This window comes from Bombyx mori, chromosome 9, assembly GCF_030269925.1.
Source record: "Bombyx mori chromosome 9, ASM3026992v2".
Lineage (NCBI taxonomy): Eukaryota > Metazoa > Arthropoda > Insecta > Lepidoptera > Bombycidae > Bombyx > Bombyx mori.
Window position 1 is genome coordinate 14,790,439 of NC_085115.1, and position 23,532 is coordinate 14,813,970.

General features: G+C 38.3%; 2 protein-coding genes across 5 annotated transcripts in view; one reads left to right on the forward strand and one right to left on the reverse strand.

The window, feature by feature from the left end:
- Window positions 1-23,532, reverse strand: part of LOC101737456 (centaurin-gamma-1A) — a 303,411-nt gene that overhangs the window by 90,059 nt on the left and 189,820 nt on the right. For 2 of the 4 annotated variants that reach the window (XM_062670221.1, XM_038012839.2), the window contains exon 1: window positions 12,748-13,283. The exons of the other annotated variants lie outside the window; for them this stretch is intronic. In XM_062670221.1, the coding sequence (XP_062526205.1) occupies window positions 12,748-12,904 (157 nt within the window). In that variant the 5' untranslated portion in view covers window positions 12,905-13,283. Of the gene's footprint in view, window positions 1-12,747; window positions 13,284-23,532 lie in introns of those variants that run through there. 4 annotated transcript variants of the gene reach the window in all.
- Window positions 1-23,532, forward strand: part of NimB (nimrod B) — a 660,573-nt gene that overhangs the window by 75,494 nt on the left and 561,547 nt on the right. The gene's annotated exons all lie outside the window — the stretch shown is intronic.

Sequence of the window (23,532 nt, forward strand, 5' to 3'; positions counted from 1 at the left end):
CACACAGGCCATTCTGTTCTGGTGTATGAGGGTTTGTTGTTTGATGTACTATGCCATTTTTCTTCAAAAACTCATCAAATTCTAGCGAACAAAACTCTCCACCATTATCTGTCCTTAAGGCTTTTAGTTTTCTGCCTGTCTGTGTCTCAACCAGAGTTTTGAACTCTTTAAAATATTTGAAAACTCGGTTCTTGGCTTTGAGAAAAAACACAAATGCCATTCTACTGTAGTCATCTACAAAAAGCAAAAAATACTTTGATAGTCCAATAGAAGGTTGTTCCATGGGTCCACAGACATCTGCATGAACAAGTTCAAGCACATTTTCACTTCTCGTACCTTTATGTGAAAATGGCAACCTTGACTGTTTTCCTTCACAGCATATGATGCACTTGGACATATCAATTTCAGCTTTATCCATGTATGATATCCCATCCACAGCACCATTCTTCATAATATTCAAGCTTCTACTGTTAATGTGTCCTAATCTTCGATGCCATATCTCACTAGTCACAGTTGTGGCTGAGCACGCGAACAAACTGTCTGACTTAATGTCCAATTTATAGACTCCATTCACCAGGTTTGCTTTTCCTACCAGCACATTCTGTCGATTGCGTATGTAACAAACGTCTTCTTCGAAGCTCACTTTGTTTCCATTACGAATCATCTGACTTACTGATAATAGATTGGTAGATAAGTTAGGTACACATAACACATCATTAACAGGAATGTTAAATTCTGAATGACCGACAATCGTCGTTATCATCGTGTTTCCTGAGCATTCTACAGGTAATTTGTCTTTATTTGCAACTATTATTTCCCTTACTGTGTGGTTATAGGAAACATTCTGTAAGCAACTCTTTTCTGTTATCATATGTGAGCTTGCGCCTGAGTCTATATACCAATTATTCTTATGAAAACTTCCATTCAAAAATATTGCACTAAATGCATTGCTTTCACATCTATTTTGTATATTTTTACATTTATTCATATAATGCCCTAACTCTTTACATTTATAGCATCGGATTGCTTTATGATTAACAGAACTAGCAGCCGGCGATGACGTTTTTTGTTTAGACCCTTTTTTCTTGTTCCGGTGCTGCCAACCTTTCGACAAAAAGGCATTGTTAGTTGCAGTGTTGCCAACTTCTGAACTCATGTCCAGTAATTTTGACTTGATGGCATCCGTACTGATGGCTAATCCAGAATGTTCAATGGCCATTATCATAGGAGCAAATGTATCTGTTAGGCCCGCTAATAATAGTGAACCGATCCACTCATCAGTGATCTGAAAACCCGTACCTTTAAGTTTTTGTGCAGTGTCGACCATTTGCGTTACATATGCTTCCATTGATTCGCTATCTTCTAATCGAATTGATATTAGCTGACGAAGTAGACTGATGCGACGCGTAAAGCCACAGTCATCGTACAGGGCTTTTAAACGCTTCCACACACCTTGTACTGTTTGCTCGTTTTTAATGTGAACATAAATTGAAGAGTCAATTGTCATAATAAGTTTAGCTTTAGCTTTTCTTTCATCAATAGAACTAGCATCGGTTGATGATTCTAACTTATGAATATCGACACCTTCCAACATCAAAAAATGTTCAGCTGCAAACGCCCACTCGTCGAAGTTTTCGCGACCTTTCAATTTAGGCACGTTGACAATGTAACTTCCAGCCATTTTGTATTATCGTCAAACCACACACACGGTAACTGATTGTCACACACAAAAAAGATTAATTAGGAACGATTTTCACTCTTTCACTCTTCTTATATAGTTTATCCAAAAACAGTTCACTGATAGTCCACCAGGGATAGTTTTAAACAAAAAGACTTTATTTAAACACGAAATATAACACTGGGCCCATAACCTATTAAAACACGTACAGTAGTTTTTTACAGACTAACTAATATTAATATTTTAACACAGTAGGTAGGCACACATATTGTTTATAATTATGTTACCCTACAACAACAGTGCTTAAGGCCCACTTCGATAAAGCGGCACGACACGAGGGCCCTCTCATCGTGGCCGCCGATAACTACACCGATCCTGCGGACAAAATGGAAAGCAGTCGACGTCACCCCAAACAAGTCATTTCGGATCCTCCCGATCCACTAACGGTGCTTTAAGGTACCTCAAGCAGGGCTCGACGAGTAAACTAACCCATAGACACAGCCCACTGAGTTTCTCGCCAGATCTTCTCAGCGGGTCGCGGTTCCGATCCGGTAGTAGATTCTGCGAAGCACGGCTCTTGCCAGGGGTTCGTGTTAGCGACGTCATCAGGTTTGAGCCCCGTGAGCTCACCTACTAGTTAAAGCTATGCTGATATAGCCTCTCAAGGCTATCTATCAGCTTAGGTAGAAAAAAAAAGCTTAAGGGCTATCTTATCACGAAATAAAGAAAACGCTGTTCACTGAGAAAATGTTTCTCGGAATAAATATAAGTTGGGAATCAGGTGATTTTTAAGATTATAATCACATAAAAAATGCGTCTTAATATTTATTTTTCTTACTAATAGTTTTCCTATTAAATCATCAGATAACATTTGTGGTTTTAATAGTCACGTCAGAAACAAAGTTCCTATTATTAAAAACGTATCCTTAAGGGTCGGTTAATGAATCAAAACGGCAGACTGATGTTTTAAGATTTTTATCAGTTTAAATTTTTTTATTTGTAGCTTCTTAAATATTGAATTAAATTCTTCAAAATGTCAACTACGTCGCATCGGTAGCGTAAAGAGATGAAATAACTTCCATCATATCTCTACGGTTCTTTCATAATTCACATAATTTACTAGGTATGTCAAATAAGAATAATACATAAGAGCACAAAGAGAGAATTTTAACAACCTTACTAACGTAATATTAAATAAATTCAAATGAGGAATTATTTGTTTTTTAACCGTATATATCAACTGAACAGACCTTTCGTGTTTCCTATAAATAGTATCCAAAATAGCTTAATACGTGTTTACGTTAGTATCCAACACACCAACAGCTCTTACTAAATTGTTTATTACAAAACCTACCATCATAAAATGATATGTGATTCTTTAATTAAGGTTACACATGATAGGTCAAAATAAATTGGAGTTCTAACGTAAGCTGTGACATTTCACTACGGCACGCGCCAGGTGCCACTCTAATTAGTGCTGTGACGTTGCGGTCGAGAGAACACGCAGGATATCGATAAAAAAAACCTAACGATTATTCATTATCGTTAAAATGGGGTAATCACGAATTTTGTTATTTAATTGTTACAATAAATTTTGATTTCGGTTACCTTTTAAGATTTTGAAGCAATCAACGAAATATATTTTATTAATGGTTTAAATTGAATGTAACAGCTGCCGTCTGTTTTAAAATGTGAAATGCAAGACTTAATTCTAGTATACTAGGCTTGAAATAGAATTGTAGGACTGCTCCGAAGCAGAAATAAATGACTCTTGTAACAACTCTTGTAATTTTACACTGGTTGAATATTTCATTCAATGCATTCACTACCCAAATTATTAACACGTTGACTTTCATATAGATCACCTTTGATCTGCGTGGCGTACTGACGTTCTATCCCACCCTTCAAACCGAAACGCATTGCTGCTTCACAGTAGAAACCACCAGTAATTACGCAAATTATAATTTTGCGGGTTTGATTTTTATTACACGATGTTATTCCTTCACCATGGAAGTCAATCGTGAACATTTGTTAAGTACGTATTTCATAGAAAAATTGGTACCCGCCGTCAGGATTCGAACACTGTTGCATCGCTACATACGAATGCACCATGCACAATGCACAATGATTAGAAATAGATTCATTCTCAATATCTACCGATTCGTACTACATATTCCGGCCTTTTAGTAAGAACATCAGAGAGAGAAATCGAAACAATTACTTCAATGCGCCACGTAGAGCACCGGAGACCTACGCGATACTGAGAGGCCGCTGACTGTGAGTGAGCTTACATGAACACATTTCACGTTACGTACCTATATTATTAAAAACCTGAAAAAGCAGTTTATATTTACAGTCCCGAATTCGCAATCTCTTGAAAGACGCACGCATCGAGAGCCCAGGGCTCGTGCCAATTAACCCGTCCGCTTTATAAACCTCGTTCATTGCACCGTCTGCCCTTCGTTTAACATTACAACACTGTTTATCGCTTACGAATCGATCTCAAAGCAAATCGATACGAACCCCATCGGATAACAGAATCCAATCGATTAATTACTTCATTGGTGGTCGTGTTTTAGTTGATTTTATCGATTTTTTTCGTTACATATCGATTTCGATTTATCGTTATAGCTTCTTTAAATCGTAACGCACTAATATGATGATAATATGACTTTAACAAAACTGACCGGCATCACTGTTTTGTCTAATTCTACCGCAAATCAATTCTGCCTCCCGATTCGAAGCGTGGTCAAATGTTATTCCAGTGGAACTGACTGGTAGGACCTCTTGTGAGTCCGCACGGGTAGGTACCACCGCCCTGCCTGTTTCTGCCGTGAAACAGTAATGCGTTTCGGTTTGAAGGGTGGGGTAGCCGTTGTAACTATACTGAGATCTTAGAACTTATATCTCAAGGTGGGTGGCGCATTTACGTTGTAGATGTCTATGGGCTCCAGTAACCATTTAACACCAGGTGGGCTGTGAGCTCGTTCACAAATATAAGAAATAAAAAAATAAAAAAACTGAGATTTCAACTTCATGTCTCAAGGCGAAAGTACAAAGCCCTAATTTCATAAGTACTTTCAGTACAGCCTACATAAATTGTTATCGCCTGAACAATGAATCAGTGATTAAAAGACTAAAAAGCATTTCTGGTGCATTAGATAATAAGGACGTTGCACTCAAACAACTTTACCAACCTCAAAATCTATCTAGTTCACGTCTTCTTTATTGCCAATTTATTGAAACAATTAAACTATAAGTAGGGTTGCCACTTATTTTTTTGAAAATAAAGTACATTGCTTATTGTAGGTAGGAAAAAAAAGGACATCGTATTAAAATAAAGTACAATTTATCTTTTATTATTATTATGTTTAAATACACATTTTTTGTTATAATTGAACCAATCAAACAAGAATTTATGACAATTAATGACAGTGACATTGTTGAAATTATGTTAAAATTTAAAAAAAACGAGTGCTTAGGTGATGAGGCGTTGGCGAGTGGCGACATCGACTGAGCAGTCGATGTATTTCGCTTAAAGAAAAAATACTTAAGACAAAACTTTTCAAAATCCCAAATATACCAAATCATGCCAAATAGAGTATTTTCGTGTACTTTATTGTTCACATAAAGTATAGAGTACAATTAGCTGAAATAACGTAAAATACGTTATTATAAAGTACAGGTGGCAACCCTAACTATAGGTGATATTAACCACGTATCTAGGTGACTATCGTCAAATTATATTACTGCCGCGTTGCCTTTCCTACGCTGGTGTTGCCGGAATAGAAAAACAACTGTACAAAGTTTAAGCACGAATCAACTATGCGCGAACGCTTAGAACCTGTACAAACATTAAAAGTTTTATTCGTTCATTAAGGTATTGGAGTTTATGTATTTTCATAGACATCTAATTTAATATTTCAGTAATCTTTAAATTAATACGTGAAGGAAAAACTTTGTATCCCTTTTTACGATACTTGCGCGGACGGAGGAATATAAAAGGACAATGCCCAAAAGTGGGCCAACTTTATGTCAAAACTATTTGTACTTGAAAAACTATGCCTTATTTTTTCACGTTGTTTAGTTTATGTATCAGCTTTTCTTTCAACCTGGCATTGTTTTCCAAAAAAATAAATTACTTATTTGATAACATCCCAAAACTATCCATGCCATAGGTTTTAAATTCGCCAATAGGCAAAAGGCCCATACAGCCTTATAGCAAACCTATATGCTGTCAAACGAAAGAGTTGTTTGTGACTTGAACAACAAATTAAAAAAAATAGCTAATGCTTATAATTCACAGGCTTCTTAGTTTATTTTTGTTCAATTCAATATTTATATATTGTAATAATAATTATTACTTAAAACCATGAATTATTTAATATTTTTAGATATTAATGATTCCATTAATAAAAATATCAATGGCCTACCATTACTCTATTCTTATTACCTAGTCAGGTCATAAATTCTGCCACATGTTTAATGTAAAATAATTGAAACAAGTTTATTCATTATGTAACCATTCATATACCAAAATGAACTTAACAAAACATAGATTCTTATGACACTCCCTGACTTCTTATGACACACACACTCTGAAAATGACCTCCGTGATTTTGAATACAGGCCTTCAATCTGTGCGGCCAGTCGTCTATCGCAGCACGAACGAGGTCCATGTCAATATCGGCGGCTGCCTTAATCAAGGATGTCTTGAGTGACTCCAAATTGGGATGAGGCTTTGAGCACGCCTTTTCCTCCAAGTGTTGCCATATCTTGTAATCTAAAGGATTCAAATCTGGACTGGAGGAGGGCCAGTCTTCGTGCCGGATGAAGTCGATTTCACGCGCCGCCAGCCAGTCTTGTGTGCTCTTCGCTCTATGAGCTGGCGCCGAATCTTGTTGGAATACCCAGTGCCTGTTATTGAACATGGTATGAGAAACAGGTTCCACAAGGTTCGTCAGGACTGTATTTTGATACACAACTGCATTCGTTTTTAAACCTTTCTCACAAAAATTTACCTCTGTTAAGCCCCAATAAGAAACTCCCAATCATACCATGAGCGAGGATGGAAAATGACCTCGTTGGACACGCGGAATACGGTTGCTCGCTTCTTCACTACTGTGTGCGTACACCTTATCATTTTGTTTGTTGTAGCTCTCTTCTACGGTAAAAATTTTTTCATCCGAAAAAAAGAATTTCCCGATATTTTTTTCCCGCGTACCGCTTCAACAAAGCGCGGCATCTCTTCAGTCTCAGGTCCATTAGACGAGCATTCAAACGATGTCCTGTTTTTCTTCGATATGCCCGAAGCCCTAAGTCTTCATTTAACACCCTTTTCACCGTGGTTCTGCTTAACACCAACTGAAGGGCCAACAGTTTCTGCTTACGTTTGGGATTTCTTTGAATTCGCGCCTTCACAGCTTTTATCACTGCTGGAGTCCTAACAGACCGAGGGCGACCACTTCTTGACCTGTCATCTACACTAGAGTCTTCATTGTATCGTTTGATGGTACGATAAACGAATCTTTTGGTTATATTCAAATTTTTCAGTATGTTAAAAATTTGAATTGGCGCGTAACCGCAACGATGCAACGCAATAACTGCAACACGGTCTTCTTTAAGCGTCCACTCCATATTTAAAAATGAGTAAAATTCTAAAAGTATACATTTTTATTTTCATGAACGATTCGAAATTCGACTTCAATAAACTTTTTTGTGGCCAGCATTCTAAAAGAAAAGTTTTTACTGTGTGACAATACTTATGACCTGACTAGTTATATATGATCAGAGAGTTTTGGCAGCAACCCGAGTTAAGCGTCACTTGAATTTTTATTTTAATGTTTTTTTAATAGTTGTGTAATTTGTATTATTTGTATTTGTAATATTGTGTATAAAAGGTCTGCGTAAACTCATGCTCAGTCAATGTGGTATTCGTTGAGTTGAAGTCAAAACTCCCAAAAAGCAATAAAAAGAGATACACCGGCTTTTTATTGACATAAAAAATATATAACTTCGACAGACTAGGCTGTATAGGCTACGCTCTTTGCCTGCTTATTGGTGAATTTAAAAACAACAACAACAATATCGTTGCCGGCTTCCGGATTTTCATTTCATTTTATTATTATTATGAGGATATAATAATAATAAAATGTACGTAAGGGCTTATTTCTACCAACATTAACCACAATTTACTTATTGAATACTGTAAATAATGATGAGAGCGATTATTGATTTCGAAGAAAACAATTAACAACTTGATTTTAGCTGCAGAAAAAAACAGCTTTCTCTTAAACCTGGGTGAGAATATAAAAATCGTTTTCTGAATATGAAACGATATTTCTTTGTCTATCAAATTAAGTTAAAAAAACCATCATGACAGGACAACTTTTTTTTAGGAGCCCAAACGCCCATAGAAAATGGGCATTGTCCTTTCCCACACTTATAGAGAATATAGAGAAGGAGTGCAGAATGTTAATATTTTTTAAAATTATGCCTAAAACATACATTAAATCAATAAAAAAAACATTACACACACGCACACGTTATTTGATGCACTCACGCATGCATACTATTTATTGTCAAACTTTTGTTCTTGACGTCTGTGGTCAAATTGAGAATAGATTAAATATTGTTTGTCTTTATTAATATTTTTCTATAGTGTAGTCTTGGCGAAATTTGTGAATATAGAAGTATAATAGAACGAATTTCGACTACTGCGGGACCACTAGTTGATATTAGTATGTCTTTATCACGGTGTTTATTATGTCGTACTTTTTTTAATTGCTTAGATAGGCGGACGAGCTCATGAACCACCTGGTGTTAAGTGGTTACCAGAGCCCATAGATATCTGAAACGTAAATGCCGCCACCCACTTTGAAACATGTGCTCTAAAGTCTCACTTTTAACTGTACAACGGCTTTCAAACCGAAACGCATTACTGCTACACGGCAAAAATAGGCAGGGCGGTGGTACCTACCCGTGCGGACTCACAAGACGTCCTACCACCACCTAAAATAAACATTGGCCATTGAACAAGAGGTCAGGCCCACGCTGGAACGCAATGGTCAAAGGACCTCAAATATTTTGTTACTATGCCGAAAACGAAGGAGATAAAAACTCATCTGACAAAAAATTTACAGTCGTCTGTGGTGATGATGAAAATCGTACGTACAGTTTTCGTAACGCCCAAATAAACTCTAGCGACAGTGAAAAACGCGAGATTATACCATAAAACTATTGTTAAATAAAACATCTTACAGTATGTTACATGACCATAAACAATGTAACGAAGCAGATTTAAAATTTCCTGATTGACATTTCAAGTATTTTCAAGCAATTCACGTGTTGCCGATCTTACATTGTAAGATCGAACTTAATGTTATCGCTGTCATCTTTTGTATACATTTATACAGGGTGTCCCAAAACTCAACGTCGCACTCAAGGCTCCAATAAAAAAAAAATCTGTGTGTGTGCAAGTCACACACGGTAGAAGTGAAACTTATAAAAAATAAGAATAATCGCAAGAGTCAAACCACTAACCACTCCGCAGTGCAACAATTCCTGAATCGCGATGACGAGATGTTACACAGTTGATAGACGTTCTCGAGCTCGAAACTAAATAGAAATAATTGAAAATCATCTTTTATAGAATGAGGTAGCGCCGTCTGTGAATTGATATTTTAACTTCACGTTTCATTTTTTCGTTTCATCGAGTTTGAAATCACACCCAACGATTCTAAAGAAGTTTCACTTTAAAAATCCAGGGGATTTAAATCTGGGGAACGAGCTGGCAACGAGATAGTGCCTGAACGTCCAATCCACCTTCCCAGATATTCCTGGTCCAGGAAATCTCTTACTTGCAGTGCGTAATGCGCTGGGCAGCCACATCTCGTTGATGTGGCGACGATCTGTTAGTGGTACGTCCTCTAACAAAGTTGGTAAATTTTCTCGTAAAATTAACAACCAAACTGCATAGGATATATTTTTTCTGATTTTCCTCATGGTGGTTACAATCAATCCTGTCACCCCGTTTCGGCTTGACGTTGAGTTCTGGGACACCCTGTATTTGTTTCAATGCAATTACTGTGAATCACGTTATCAGTTACGTCAGTGCACGATTCTTTCTCTTTATTTATATGTCGGAGCATCCGTTGAAATAGCTTTGATTGATTAGATTGCAGACGCCAGGTTAATTATCTGGATGGAATCGGAGATGGCGCTGCGATCGTAATTGTTTATGGGTAGACTTTTTATTGACTCGTTCTATAGAGTATATGTGTTATTGACTCGTTCTATAGACTATTTGTTCTATATGTGTCAGTTAATCTGTGGATGACGTGTGACATTTGAAAGAGAAAGCATTCTCTTTGGAGATACCATTGCGATCGCACCTACCTCTAAGATCACCGCGTTTCTAGTCTGCAAATCTTTAATTTTTTTTTTTTTTTCCTACCTAAGCTGATAGCCTTGAGAGGCTATGTCAGCGTAACCCTAACTTTAGTAGGTGAGCTCACGGGGCTCAAACCTGACGATGTTGCTAACACGAACCCTAGCAAGGGCCGTGCTTCGCAGAATCTACCACCGGATCGGAAACGCGACCCACTGAGAAGATCCGGCGAGAAACTCAGTGGGCTGTGTCTGGGAGTTAATTTACTCGTCGAGCCCTTCGTCGCAAGCGACGGGTTCGACGAGAACGGTGACAAATCTTTAATTGTGTTCTTATTTCATATATATAGAGGTTACATCTCCCCCCCCCCTCCCCTTCTAAATTATAAAGTTTGAAATAATTAAATAAACCTCCATATGATTTATGACCTAAATCTTAAATAGGTTATATAAAAAAGTCGTAAAAATGTCATCGTAGCCTGAGAAGTCGTCGTGACCTAAAGGATAAGACGTCCGGTGCATTCGTAGCTAGCGACGCACTGGTGTTCGAATCTCGCTGGCAAATACCAATTTTTCTAATGTCTAGCGTACTTAACAAATGTTCACGATTGACTTCCACGGTGAAGGAATAACATCGTGTAGTAAAAATCAAACCCGCAAAATTATAATTTGCGTAATCACTGGTACAAATGATTGCTCTCACTCTGCGAAACACCGTGCCACATGGCGTCGCATCGCGAGAGCATCGGTATCGCAGGATCCGACTAATACATGACCACGACCACTCTTTCAAGAGTGTACGAATAGGAAAAAAATTACTGGTGGTAGGACCTCTAGTGAGTGCGCAAGGGTAGGTACCACCCCCCCTTTTTTTTTTTTTTTTTTTTTTTTTTTTCGGGTAGAGGTCCGAACCTCCTACGAGGTCCCCGCGCAAAAGGGGCGCGCGGGGTATGTGAGACTCAACGATCTGCATGGTGTTGAGGTACCACCCCGCTGCCTGTTTCTGCCGTGAAGCAGTCATACGTTTCGGTTTGAAGGGTGGAGCAGCGGTTTTTTTATTTTTTTTTATTGCCTGGATGTGTGGACGAGCTCACAGCCCACCCGGTGTTAAGTGGTTACTGGAACCCATAGACATCTACAACGTAAATGCGCCACACACCTTGAAAACTATACTGAGACCTTAGAACTTATATCTCAAGGTAGGTGGCCGCTTTTACGTTGTAGATGTCTATGGGCTCCGGTAACCGCTTAAAACCAGGTGGGCCGTGAGCTCGTCCACCCACCTAAGCAATAAAAAATATAAAAACATACATAGTACAGCAACGTGCTCAGTCTTATATTTTGACACAAACACGGATAAGTATGAACAGAAGATGATTAGCATCCGAATCACGTTTTCCCGAATCCATATTCAGCGGCCACAAATAAAACACTACAGACTTATTAAACTTGTCTTCAGACTTCATTACTTTATTACCTATGTTCGGAGCTGATGTCATTTGAAAGATTGAATTGTGAGCGCGATCTTAGTTAAGGTTTGGGTTGGTTAGGCTTGGTTAAGGTTTTTTTCGAATTTCGATTAATGTAATTGTTCAGTCTTACTAAGGCAGAGGTTACTGTTGAATCGGAAGGCAAAGATAAATAAAATGCGTACAAGCTAAAACAATATACAAACACACTCTGCCAGCAACATTTTTTTTTTTTTTTTTAATAAGTAAATATTTACTAACAATCACACCACGTTAACTGGTCCCGTGATAAATTCGTAAAGGACTTGTGTTACAGGTACCAGATAACGGAAATAAATGTAAGATTTTTATTATACACATATACATATATTTAATATACGGATGTATACAACCCTAGAAAAGACATTTATATTTATCATACAAATATCTTCCCTTGGCGGGATTCGAACCCGCGACCCCCTTGTGTAGTGACCATGTCACTTACCACTACACCAGACGGCCGTTAAATTATACTCGTAATTGTGCAAATTTACAAACTTTACGACAATCGTTGTAAACAGTATTTATTCTTCGAACGTGGTTCATAAACATGCCACTTGTAAATACCATTAGTTAAATGCCACTATTCACCTTGAAACAAACATTACAGATAAATACGTATCAGATTGTTTTCCCTACCTATTTACTGGTAGCTTATGCGGCTATTTGAGTTTCTCGCGGATGAGTTGGTGAGTTCACGGGCTCAACCAGAAAGAATTTTCTAACACTAGCCCTAGCAAGAGTAGTGCTTCGCAGAATCTACCACCGCATCGTAATCGCGTCCCAATGAGAAGGTCCAGCAAGTAACTCGGTGAGCTGTGTCTATGGGTCGTAATATTACTGGTGGTAGAACCTCTTGTGCGTCCGCGCGGATGGGTACCACCACCCTGCCTATTTCTGCCGTGAAGCAGTAATGCGTTTCGGTTTAAAGGGTGGAGCTGCCGCTGTAACTATACTTGAGACCTTAGAACTTCAATCTCAAGGTGGGTGGCGCATTTACGTTGTAGATGTCTATGGGCTCCAGTAACCACTTAAGACCAGATGGGCTGTGAGCTTGTCAACCCATACAAGCAATAAAAAAAATTGAAAAATCAACAAGATCGATGAAGACTGTGACCGGTGCTTTGAAGAATGAATTAGATGGAAGAAAAAAAAACATACACTACCACTCACCAGATTTCCGTTTCTCATTAACCAGCACCAGAGATTTCGTTCTCTTGACTCTCAATGAACGTCTTCTTATAGACCTCATGAGAGCCTCCGGCATCCGCGAGAAGCGAGGCGAGTCCACCCTTTTATCGGGCATAAAAAAATTCTTCACGGCCAACATTTTCAGAACAAAACAATTCCCATCACTAATGTAGACGGAATAATTTATTTTTTATAACCAACACCAAAACAGAACCGTTTACTTTAACAACACTATAAGTATGTATTTAATTCGATTTATTTGAGACGATATTTTTTATTCGCGAACTTTATCGATACCCGTTAGTTACACCATTGTTCTGTTTTCGGTATCGTCACTATTGTTTGTTGTCATCGCTATGCAAGGGTTGTCGTTTAGCGGCGAATCGGTATCGTTAAAATCCGGTGAGTCAGTAACACACGACCGCTCGATCACGGCTCCGGCACCGAACTAAATTTTATTCATGTTGTGTTACCAGCCCAAGCTTTGGTGTAGAAAATTTCGCTGTTTTTTTTTCTGTTTGATTTCGCTGGCATGCGCAGTCTTTCAGTTTTATTTTTTTATATATAGCGCGCTCTTGAAGATGTTGTGTTCTAGATATTCGATTGTTTCGGTATTGTAAATTTAACGTTAAGTTCGCTGAAATAGAATCGAATTCAACATTTTCATATATATCTAGTAGTAGGTATTTATTAGTTTCTTTTGATCCATCCACGTCTCATTCTCAATTGTAATTTAGTGCAATTTTATTCGTTGCGTATACTTGATTTTAAACTACGATGACAGAACTTCCTGAAGTCTTTTTTTTAAACCTGTGCTGATAGCCTTGAGAGGTTATTTCAGTTTCTCCTTGACGTGTAGGTGAGCTCACGGGGGTCTAACCGGCAGTGTTGCTAACATTGGCCTTAGCAAGAGCCGTGCTTCGCAGAATCTACCACCGGATCGAAAACGCGATCCACTGAGAAGGTCCGGCGAGAAACTCAGTGGGCTGTGTCTACCTTGAGACCTTAGAACTATTATTTCAAGGTAGGCGGCGGCATTTACGTTGTAGATGTCTATGGGCTCCGGCACCACTTGACATCAGATGGGCCGTGAGCTCGTCCACCTACATAAGCAAAAAAGGGCAACATTCAAATCTACTATTAAAATGATTTCGATAAGCATAAACTAGAGGCAAATATACACATCGTTATCATAATACATATACAATTTGTATTTATATAAAGAAAGCGTTATTTACACCGACACATACATTTATATTTATTTAAACCGTTTAACCATCTGACTATAATATCATTATATTGTACGACGCACCGTGTTATTCCGTGAAATTTTTTAACTAGCAACACGATGTTCTCATACAAGGTCGAATGGCTCTCACGTGCGCTATAGCAATCTTTATCAAAAACAGGTTATATCGCAAACTTAAACATAATGGTAATTTGCATTATATAACTCATGACTTAAACACATGATGATAATTGTTTGATTGAATAAAAATCAACCTTGACTTCGTTAAGCTACTGAAATAGTTAATAAAATAAGTTTGTAATGTAAATTTAGGTTTTTTTTATTTTTATTGCTTAGGAGGGTGGACGAGTTCACAGCCCACCTAGTGTTAAGTGGTTACTGGAGCCCATAGACGTCTACAACGTAAATGCGCCACACACCTTAAAACAACAGACAAGAAGTCCATATGTGTACATAGTATCATTGAAACATACTTAAAATTAACAAAACCAATCAAATAAAAAAGATACATTTACTAAAAGTAATGATCAGTTTTTTTTTTTCTTTTTCTTTTTTATTGCCCTTGTAGGCAGACGAGCATACGGCCCACCTGATGGTGAGTGGTTACGGTCGCCCATCGACTTCAGCAATGCCAGGGGCAGAGCCAAGCCGCTGCCTACCATGCCCACTTGAATACATTTCAAATATTCCATTCAACTGATACTTACTTCGAACCAACCATTATTATTATTATTATTTAGTCCGCAAGTGAACCACGGTACAATGGTTCAAGTACCGACTATGTCGTCGCGCAAAATGATGATACACTCATATGCTTTACCGCCCACTAAGCTATAAAGAAACGCATATCCAAAGGCGCTATCATTATTTCAATTTCATTGCAACATTAGCTCGACGTCTTTAGAACGACTTAACGTTTACCATTTTAAAGATAACGACTTTATGCTGAGCTCGGCAATACAGGAACGTATCTAGTAACAATAAGTGGGGACCAAAATACTTAATATTTTTTTTTATGATTGAAGGATTACTGGTGGCCCGGAGGCATTCCCAGTTTCAGCAGGACAGGTGGGCGAGCAAAGGTTCAGACAGAAATAGTGGGATTAGCTGACAGCTGCCCGAGCGCCTCCGAAGCGGACCTAACAACTCAAGAGCAACTGCTTCGCGAATTAATCTACTACCGGATCGGAATCGCGACCCGCTGAGAAGTTCCGACGAGAAACTCAGCGAGCTGATGCATGGGTTAGGTTACACGTCAGCCTCTTTGTCGAGTTCGACGAGTACGGTTACCGGGGTTTCTAAGCCTGCTCCTAGTGTTAGAGCTGAAGGCGTTTAATGCAGAGGTTATTGGATCTGATGGATCCGTAAGGACGTGATACTCTTAATACCGTGCGAGCCAATCGTATGCTAATCCTGCTGTATTAATATTATTAATTAAACCTCCTAATTTTGTTTTATTTCATAGCTTTGATAGGTAAATAGGATTGCATTTAGTTAGTACAAACCTATTCTCATGTTTACACTGGATAATGACTCCAGAGTTAGCCCACTGAGTTTCTCACCTTATCTTGTCAGTGGGTCGTGTTTCCGATCCGGTGGTAGATTCTGCGAAGTACTGCTCTTGCTAGTGTTAGCAACGTCCCCAGATTAGAGCCCCATGAAATCATTCGACGATCTAGCATGACCCCTCGAGGCCGCTAAAATAGGAACAAAAAAAATGTATCCATTGAAAATGTTTTACACAATATCTCTCTATTTTCATAAAATATCTGTCCGCTGTCATCGTCTTTTTTTTTAAATCAATTATTATCAGATTATAAAAATCTTCCAAAATTTTGTTAAATTTCCTTTTTAATTTGTTTCAATTTTGATTCAATATTTAAAATTATTGGACAATTACATTTTTAAAAAAATTCAACTTAGCATACCCGTTAGTAAGTAGAAGTTAATTTGTTAGAAACACAATTTTGACAAAGCATGTTGCTGATAACTTTATATCTGTAATCTGACGAAGCATGTTGCGGATAATAGCATGTACTTTTAGGTTAGGAATATTGTGTTCTTTTTTTTTTATAATAAATAAATTAATTATGAAAATTAAAGAGGTCTGCAAAAAAAAAAAAAACTAAATACGTTCGACTCTTGTAAAACTGGGATCGTATTCTTAGTTACGTATTCCACGAGCTCAATGTTCCAAGTAAATTCAGCGAAACAAGCGCTTCACGCTTACATAGCATCATTAACATTAAGATTTCAGACGTGGCTGCGACCTTGAGCTGAATAGGAGTGTCATCCAGTCACGGCCAGTCTTGGGCCTAGTATAGGTTTTTTAGAATCCAAGATTATTTTCTTAGGACATTTTAGTGACATCTTATCTTTTTAGTAATTTCGGGTTCAGATGGGATCGGAACGTCGTGAATTTTCTTCGTATTAAAGACGTGGCTGCGACCTTGAGCTGAATAGGAGTATCATCCAGTCACGGCCAGTCTTGGGCCTAGTATAGGTTTTAGAATCCAAGATTATTTTCTTAGGACATTTTAGTCACATCTTATCTTTTTAGTAATTTCGACTTTAGATGGGATCGGAAAGTCGTGAATTTTCTTCGTATTATAGACGTGGCTGCGACCTTGAGCTGAATAGGAGTGTCATCCAGTCACGGACAGTCTTGGCCTAGTATAGGTTTTTTAGAATCCAAGATTATTTTCTTAGGACATTTTAGTGACATCTTATCTTTTTAGTATTTTCAGCTTCAGATGGGATCGGAATGTCGTGAATTTTCTTCGCATTAATAATGAGTTTCTATACGGATATAGAACAGGCCTACCTCGGGGTTTAATTTGCGATAAATTTGTATTTCGAGTCAAAAGGGAAATGAATTGTGTGTATGAGTAAAGCTGGTCAGATATGCCGGTCAATAATAAGAATGAATGATCCAAATTATGATATTTAAAAACTCCGAAAACAAATATCTAAATATTTTAGACAACGCTAAGATGCCATACATAAAATACACATTGACGGTCTTAATAAATACGTCGGTCACAGACACAGCTCACTGAGTTTCTCGCCGTATCTTCTCAGTGGGTCGCGTTTCCGGTCCCGTGGTAGATTCTGCGAAGCACGGCTCTTGCTAAGGTTCGTGTTAGGAACGTCGTCAGGTTTGAGCCCCGTGAGCTCACCTACTAGCTCAGCGAATCTAGAATAACCCCTCGAAGTTACTAGAATAGGTAGGAAAAAAAACAAAAAAAAAGACATAATGCAAAATTATAACAAAGAAAAAGACCTACTACTCTAACAAAATAAAATAATTTTACGTCAACGTAAATGGAAGTCAATGAAATATGAATTATTAAGGAAAAGTACTTTACAGACCTTGACAAATTTTAAATGCGACCACACAAGCAACGCTAGATTTAAATGGAATCATCAAAATTAGTTAATCGAGTAAAAAGTTTTGAGGTAGCAGTCACTAAAAAAAATTTTGTTGAAGCTGAGAACCGCCTCCTTTCTTAAAGTTGCTTAGAAATGCAAATAGATGTACTTATTTCTTACAGCTTAAGAACAAAAGCGCTTTTTGTTTCTCTACATTACAAAAACTAAAGTCGTGCAAACAGCAATCTCCCATCGCAGCATACACATCGTGTACTCTAAGTTTTACGAACCATTATAATTGGATCCGTGTACTTATTACACAAGAAAAGTTTACGTTTTGCCGTAGCACAGTCTAGGTACCAGACTAATCTGGTTGGTTGGTTTTGCCAGTATTCGTAAGCCAGTAAAGCGTTTTGCAGTATAATTGAAGCCTCTGGGTCTACGGATCGATTATGCTTTTCGCTTTGTTTTGCCAACCATAATTTTCCTTTTCTAGCCAACTAGTGAGTAAAGAAATTCCAACGAATGTCACTTCTCCTTCTTGTTTTTTTGTAGCCCATAGACATCTACGACGTAAATACGCCGCCCACCTTGAGATATAAGTTCCAAGGTCTCAGTGTAGTTACAACGGCTGCCCCATCCTTCAAACCGAAACGTATTGCTGCTTCACGGTAGAAATAGGCGGGGTGATGGTACCTACCCGTGCGGACTCACAAGAGGTCCTACCACCAGTAATTACGCAAATTATAATTTTGCGGGTTTGATTTTATTACACGACGTTATTCCTTCACCGTGGAAGTCAATCGTGAACATTTGTTAAGTACGTATTTCATTAGAAAAATTTGGTACCTACCAGCGGGATTCGAACACCGGTGCATCGCTAGATACGAATGCACCAGACGTCTTATCCTTTAGGTCACGACGACTTCAAACGACACGATGTGTCGATAATCCTCAATGTTAAGGGTCGTGGCCTCTTCTAACAACTTTCTCCCGGATTATCCTGCGCCACTCCTGCCTATCCTCGGCTGTGTGCATAGCAACGCGGACTGAAGTGTTGACAGTGGAGCGTATCTGGTCCGACCAGGGCATTGGACCTCTGAGCCTTCTTCCGCATACCTTGTCTGTTACCAGCAGCTTCTCTAAATTGCCCTCTCTCTTTCTGGCAACGTGTCCAAATAATGTCACTAGCAATGTTAATAATACGTCTTTAACGTATTTGCGTTTTACTGACTAACTAATAGACATACTTCCAGATAAGGTATGGAATATCACACCAAAGTCATTCAGCAAATGGTTTCCACAAACAAAATATATCACGGATGTTTCTAGATTTTAATATACATGTTTGAACTCCAAAGAATCCACATGATTATTTTTTTTTACAATCTTTCAAGCTGCAAAATTCTCTCAAATGTAATAACTTCACGCTTCTTATCATAATTTATCAGTTGTATGACTAATGTTGCGGTAGTGAATTTATCCCGAGTGCAGTCTATAGACGCAACCAGTTCTGTAACTGCCAAATTCAGCGATTCCCAAAGTTTTATTGCTGGTAGGACCCCTTGTGAGTCCGCGCGGTTAGGTACCACCACCCTGCCTATTTCTGCCGCGAAGCAGTAATGCGCTTCGGTTTGAAGGGCGGGGCAGCCGTTGTAACTATACCTGAGACCTTAGAACTTCAAGGTGGGTGGCGCATTTACGTTGTAGATGTCTATGGGCCCCAGTAACCACTTAACACCAGGTGGGCTGTGAGCTCGTCCACCCATTAAAGCAATAAAAAAAAACCAAAAAAAAGTCGATATTGATATGAGTCCACAAAATTTTAAAGATTCGTGTGTGGCTACGACTAAGAACAGGCGCAGTTAACTAACAGGGCGCATGAAGAAAAAAAAACTGGGTATCACAATCTGGAACCAGAACTGAAAACGGTGTGCACGACGACAATATTTGAGAGCCTCTGATTTACGCAAACTCAGACTACCGACCTGTTACAATCGTGATAGCTAGGTAACGGCTGATGGTAAGTATATGATAGTCTAGATTGCTTTCGAGGTACGTTTTATACAATACTTGGTAACAACTTTGTAACTTAATAACTTGTCATTTGAAGTGCAAGCGGAGAAATATGAACATCTAAAAGTAAGTTAAATCTATATATATAAAATATATAAAAAATGAATTGCCGTTCGTTAGTCTCGCTAAAACTCGAGAACGGCTAAACCGATTTGAATAATTTTGGTCTTGAATTATTTGTGGAAGTCTAGAGAAGGTTTAAAAGGTAGATAAATATGAAAATGCTCGGAATTAAATATAAATAACAATTTTGTTTTCCTTTGATGTATCCCTCGTCGGACGGATTCCTTTTGTTTGTTTTAAGTTTATTTTATACAAAAGTTTAGGTCTTTTATTTATCGATTGAGGCACTACGAAGTCTGCCGGGTCAGCTAGTCGTGTATAAAATATAGATGGCGAATCTTGTCGAAATAATTGAATGTTTAAAACTCTGGACCCGTAAACTAATATCAAGTATTTTTTTATGATGGAAGGATTACTAGTGGCCTGGAGGCCTTCGAAGGAGACCTAACAACTCAAGAGCAACTGCTTCGCGAATAAATCTACTACCGGATCGGAATCGCGACCCGCTGAGAAGATCCGGCGAGAAACTCAGCGAGCTGATGCATGGGTTAGGCTGCACTTCGACCTCTTTGTCGAGTTCGACGAGCACGGTTAATATCAAGTATTGGGAATATCGTGAGAACGAAACTCATGGATGGAGCTGGTCACGACCCTCAGACACGAGGAGTACGAGTCAAGGAGAGTTGTAAATATATGCAACATACTTATTGGCTGACGAATCAGAACATTACCATTGCAGTTTATTTGATTTGTGACGTAAAATTTGCTCTCTTTTTACCTGAAACAAATCAAACAGTTCCATTAGCATTGGTATCCTTAATTAATATTTTTTTTATATTTTACGACCATCATTGATTCAATATTGAGTCAATACTCTTAGCTAATCGCAGATTTTGGGAACTAAAAAGATTCAATATAATAGTTATGTTGCAAATTCTTGAGCACACCAACCGTGATGTGTCAAGCAAGTTACGTGAATTATTTTATTTTAACGTAAAGCTCACCACTTCCCGAAATGGTGACCATGACCACTCCCTCTGACCTCTGAGTGCAAACAATTAAGAAGAAGATTACCAATAAGCATTGACACCATTACCTAAATACCGAAGACCTAACCTCTTTGTGAAATAAAACTTAAAGTCTCATTTATACTGGTATTTAGAAGGCTCCAAGCTGGATTGGATAATTTCTTCGCGGAAACATGCCCCAGTACCAGTTCTTAAGATCCGAATTAGGTTCTTCGAAATATCAAAATTAGAAAAACATTCTTGGATAACAGCAACACTATTAATTCAAGATAGGTAATAACAGTAATACATCCTTTGATTGATATCTTTAGCTTTAAATTTTTAGTAGGTAAGGTCTTCTGTCGTTTCAGCGTGGGTACGAAGATCAATGATGTATGAGATTTAAGAATTGCCGTATAAAAAATTATTTCTGCATATGCGGCCAAAATGAAAAGCGAAGTTCATCATTATCCTGCCCTTCTCCCAGTCACCTGGGGTCGGCGCAACATGTTTTCTCCTTCCATACTCTTCTATCATATACCATTTCTTCGCTCACTCCCTTCTTACCCATATCGTCTTTCCCGCAATCCATTCATTTCTTCTTAGGTCTACTTCTTCCTCTATATCCTTCCACATTCATAGTTAACATTCTCTTACCAACCTCATATTCATTTCGTCTCATCACATGTCCATACCATCCCAAACGCGCATTTCTCAGCTTCTCTGTCACAGGTGCCACTTTCAGACTTCCTCTAACATATTCATTCCGTATTCTACCCATTCTCGTTACTCCACACATCCATCGCAACATTCGCATCTCTGCTGCATGCAATTGCTTTGAAAATAAAAAATGATATTATTACTATAATATTTTATAACCCGTAAACTCAATTAAAGGAACGTAAAAATTTTTACGATGCACATTATGAAAAAGAGGCTTACAAAATCACGTAGTAAAATGTCTTTTGGGGTCGTCATAAATTCATGTTCCCGATTTTGACCGGCTACATTTTTTGGCTATAAAACTTTAATCGCTTTTGTGACAAGTCGTGACAATTATTGGCAATTTGGGGCGTACGATGTATTTTTGTGTCTGTCGGGCAAAGTTGAGTATCATTCCAACGCGAGCGAGAGAGTAATCCATCGCGTTCTGGCTGTTTGCCGGGTTTAGTACCGTAATACACTTCTTATTAATATACGATCTAGTAGCAACATTATGCTTTTTTTTAACTACCTATGCTGATAGAGCTCTCGGGGCTCAAGCCGAAGGTGTTGCTAACACTGGCCCTATGGCAAAAGAAGTGCTTCACAGAATCTACCACCGGCTCGGAAACGCTATCCATTGAGAAGATCCGGCGAGAAACTCAGTGGGCTGTGTTAATTTACTCGTGGATCCCTTGACCGGTGTTTGAGATACCTAAAAGCAGCGTTAATGGATTGAGAGGATCCGTAATGACGTGGCAACATGTGGGCCTGTGATTCTCAGTTTTATACGTGTTATTGTCTCCTAAGTGTTACTAGAATAACTAAAGCAGGAACAAAACCTAACTTTAATTTTTGATTTATTGCATGGAAGAACGAGCTCACGATCCACCCGATATTAAGTGAATACAGGAGCCCAAAAACTTACGATTATGGATGCAACCGTATTTTTTTTTAATTTCTCGCAGAGCCTACGGTACAATATTTATTGGAAGTCTTCTTCAAAAACTAGAGGTTACAAAACTACAATAATATGTATCTTATTGGTATTTGTTGTTCAATGAATTAAATTGCGTCTCCCTTGAACTAGTTCCAGCGCGGCCGATTGTGAACCGTTCACGGAACATTAGACAATAAATTAATGAATGCGAATTCGTAATTGTTTTGATTTTGCACGATTGTTTTGTTCGGGTCATCGGTTTGTTTGTTTCTTAGTAATTTTTTTTCCTTTCTACCTAAGCTCATAGCCTTCAGAGACTAATCTACTACCGGATCGGAAACGCGACCCACTGAGAAGATCCGGCGAGAAACTCAGTGGGCTGTGTCTATAGGTTAATTTACTCGTCGAGCACTACGTCGCAAACGGCGGGTTCGACGAGTGTTGTTAATGGATCGGGAGGTTTCGTAATGACGTGTTTAGGGCGACATCGACTGTTTACCATTCGGTCCACAAGATCGGGTATGTTAACACAAAGACGTCAATGACTTGGAATTCGACTCACACGCACAAGCAGTCCATGAGAACACATGAGTGTAAAAAAAAAAACAGCAACCGACCGATCAATATAACGCCTGAACGATTCTCAAACTATAAATAATCGAGACATAATCGTTCCGAAAACGATATTTTTATATATATAGTGTATCGGATACGCGAACGAGGGTACAGAAACCGTAAATTCAATTTAGTTTTGGTTCGTAAATTGCTCAGGCCTAGTTGATGGTGAATTATTGTTAATTTATTTGATTTTTTTTTTCTGCATCGATCGGAATAATAGGGTGTGGATGAATAAAAACGTTTACCATGTCACTTGTAACGACCTCTATATATATTTTTTGTTTGAAGTGAAACTTCTAATGCGACTTCCAACAAGGTTGCTTTAAACGTTTAACGCTACCATGAAATAGAAAGAGACAGAGCGAGAGTGAGTGCGTGGGACTCGAACGCATGCGCGTAGTATACCTGTTACAGGCCAGCGCGAGCGTTAGCAACGAGTAGCGGCCAATATTTTAATGAACAATTAAAAAAAAAAGCAATCTGTAATTTAAAATATTTATAATGTAAATGTTGAAGATGTCGCATCTCACACAGCATTCCCTATTACAAGATCAATCTTATTTAAAGATCAAAAATTAAGAAAATCACAATACTACACATCGAGAAAGAAGTTTCACTTCATTCACGCGCACCGTTTTTTTTCCTACATATTGCTACTAATCTCGAGGGGTTTTGCTAGTTTCACTAGGCGTGTAGGCGAGCTCGCGGGTTTCAATTCGGGAGACTTTTTTAATACCAGC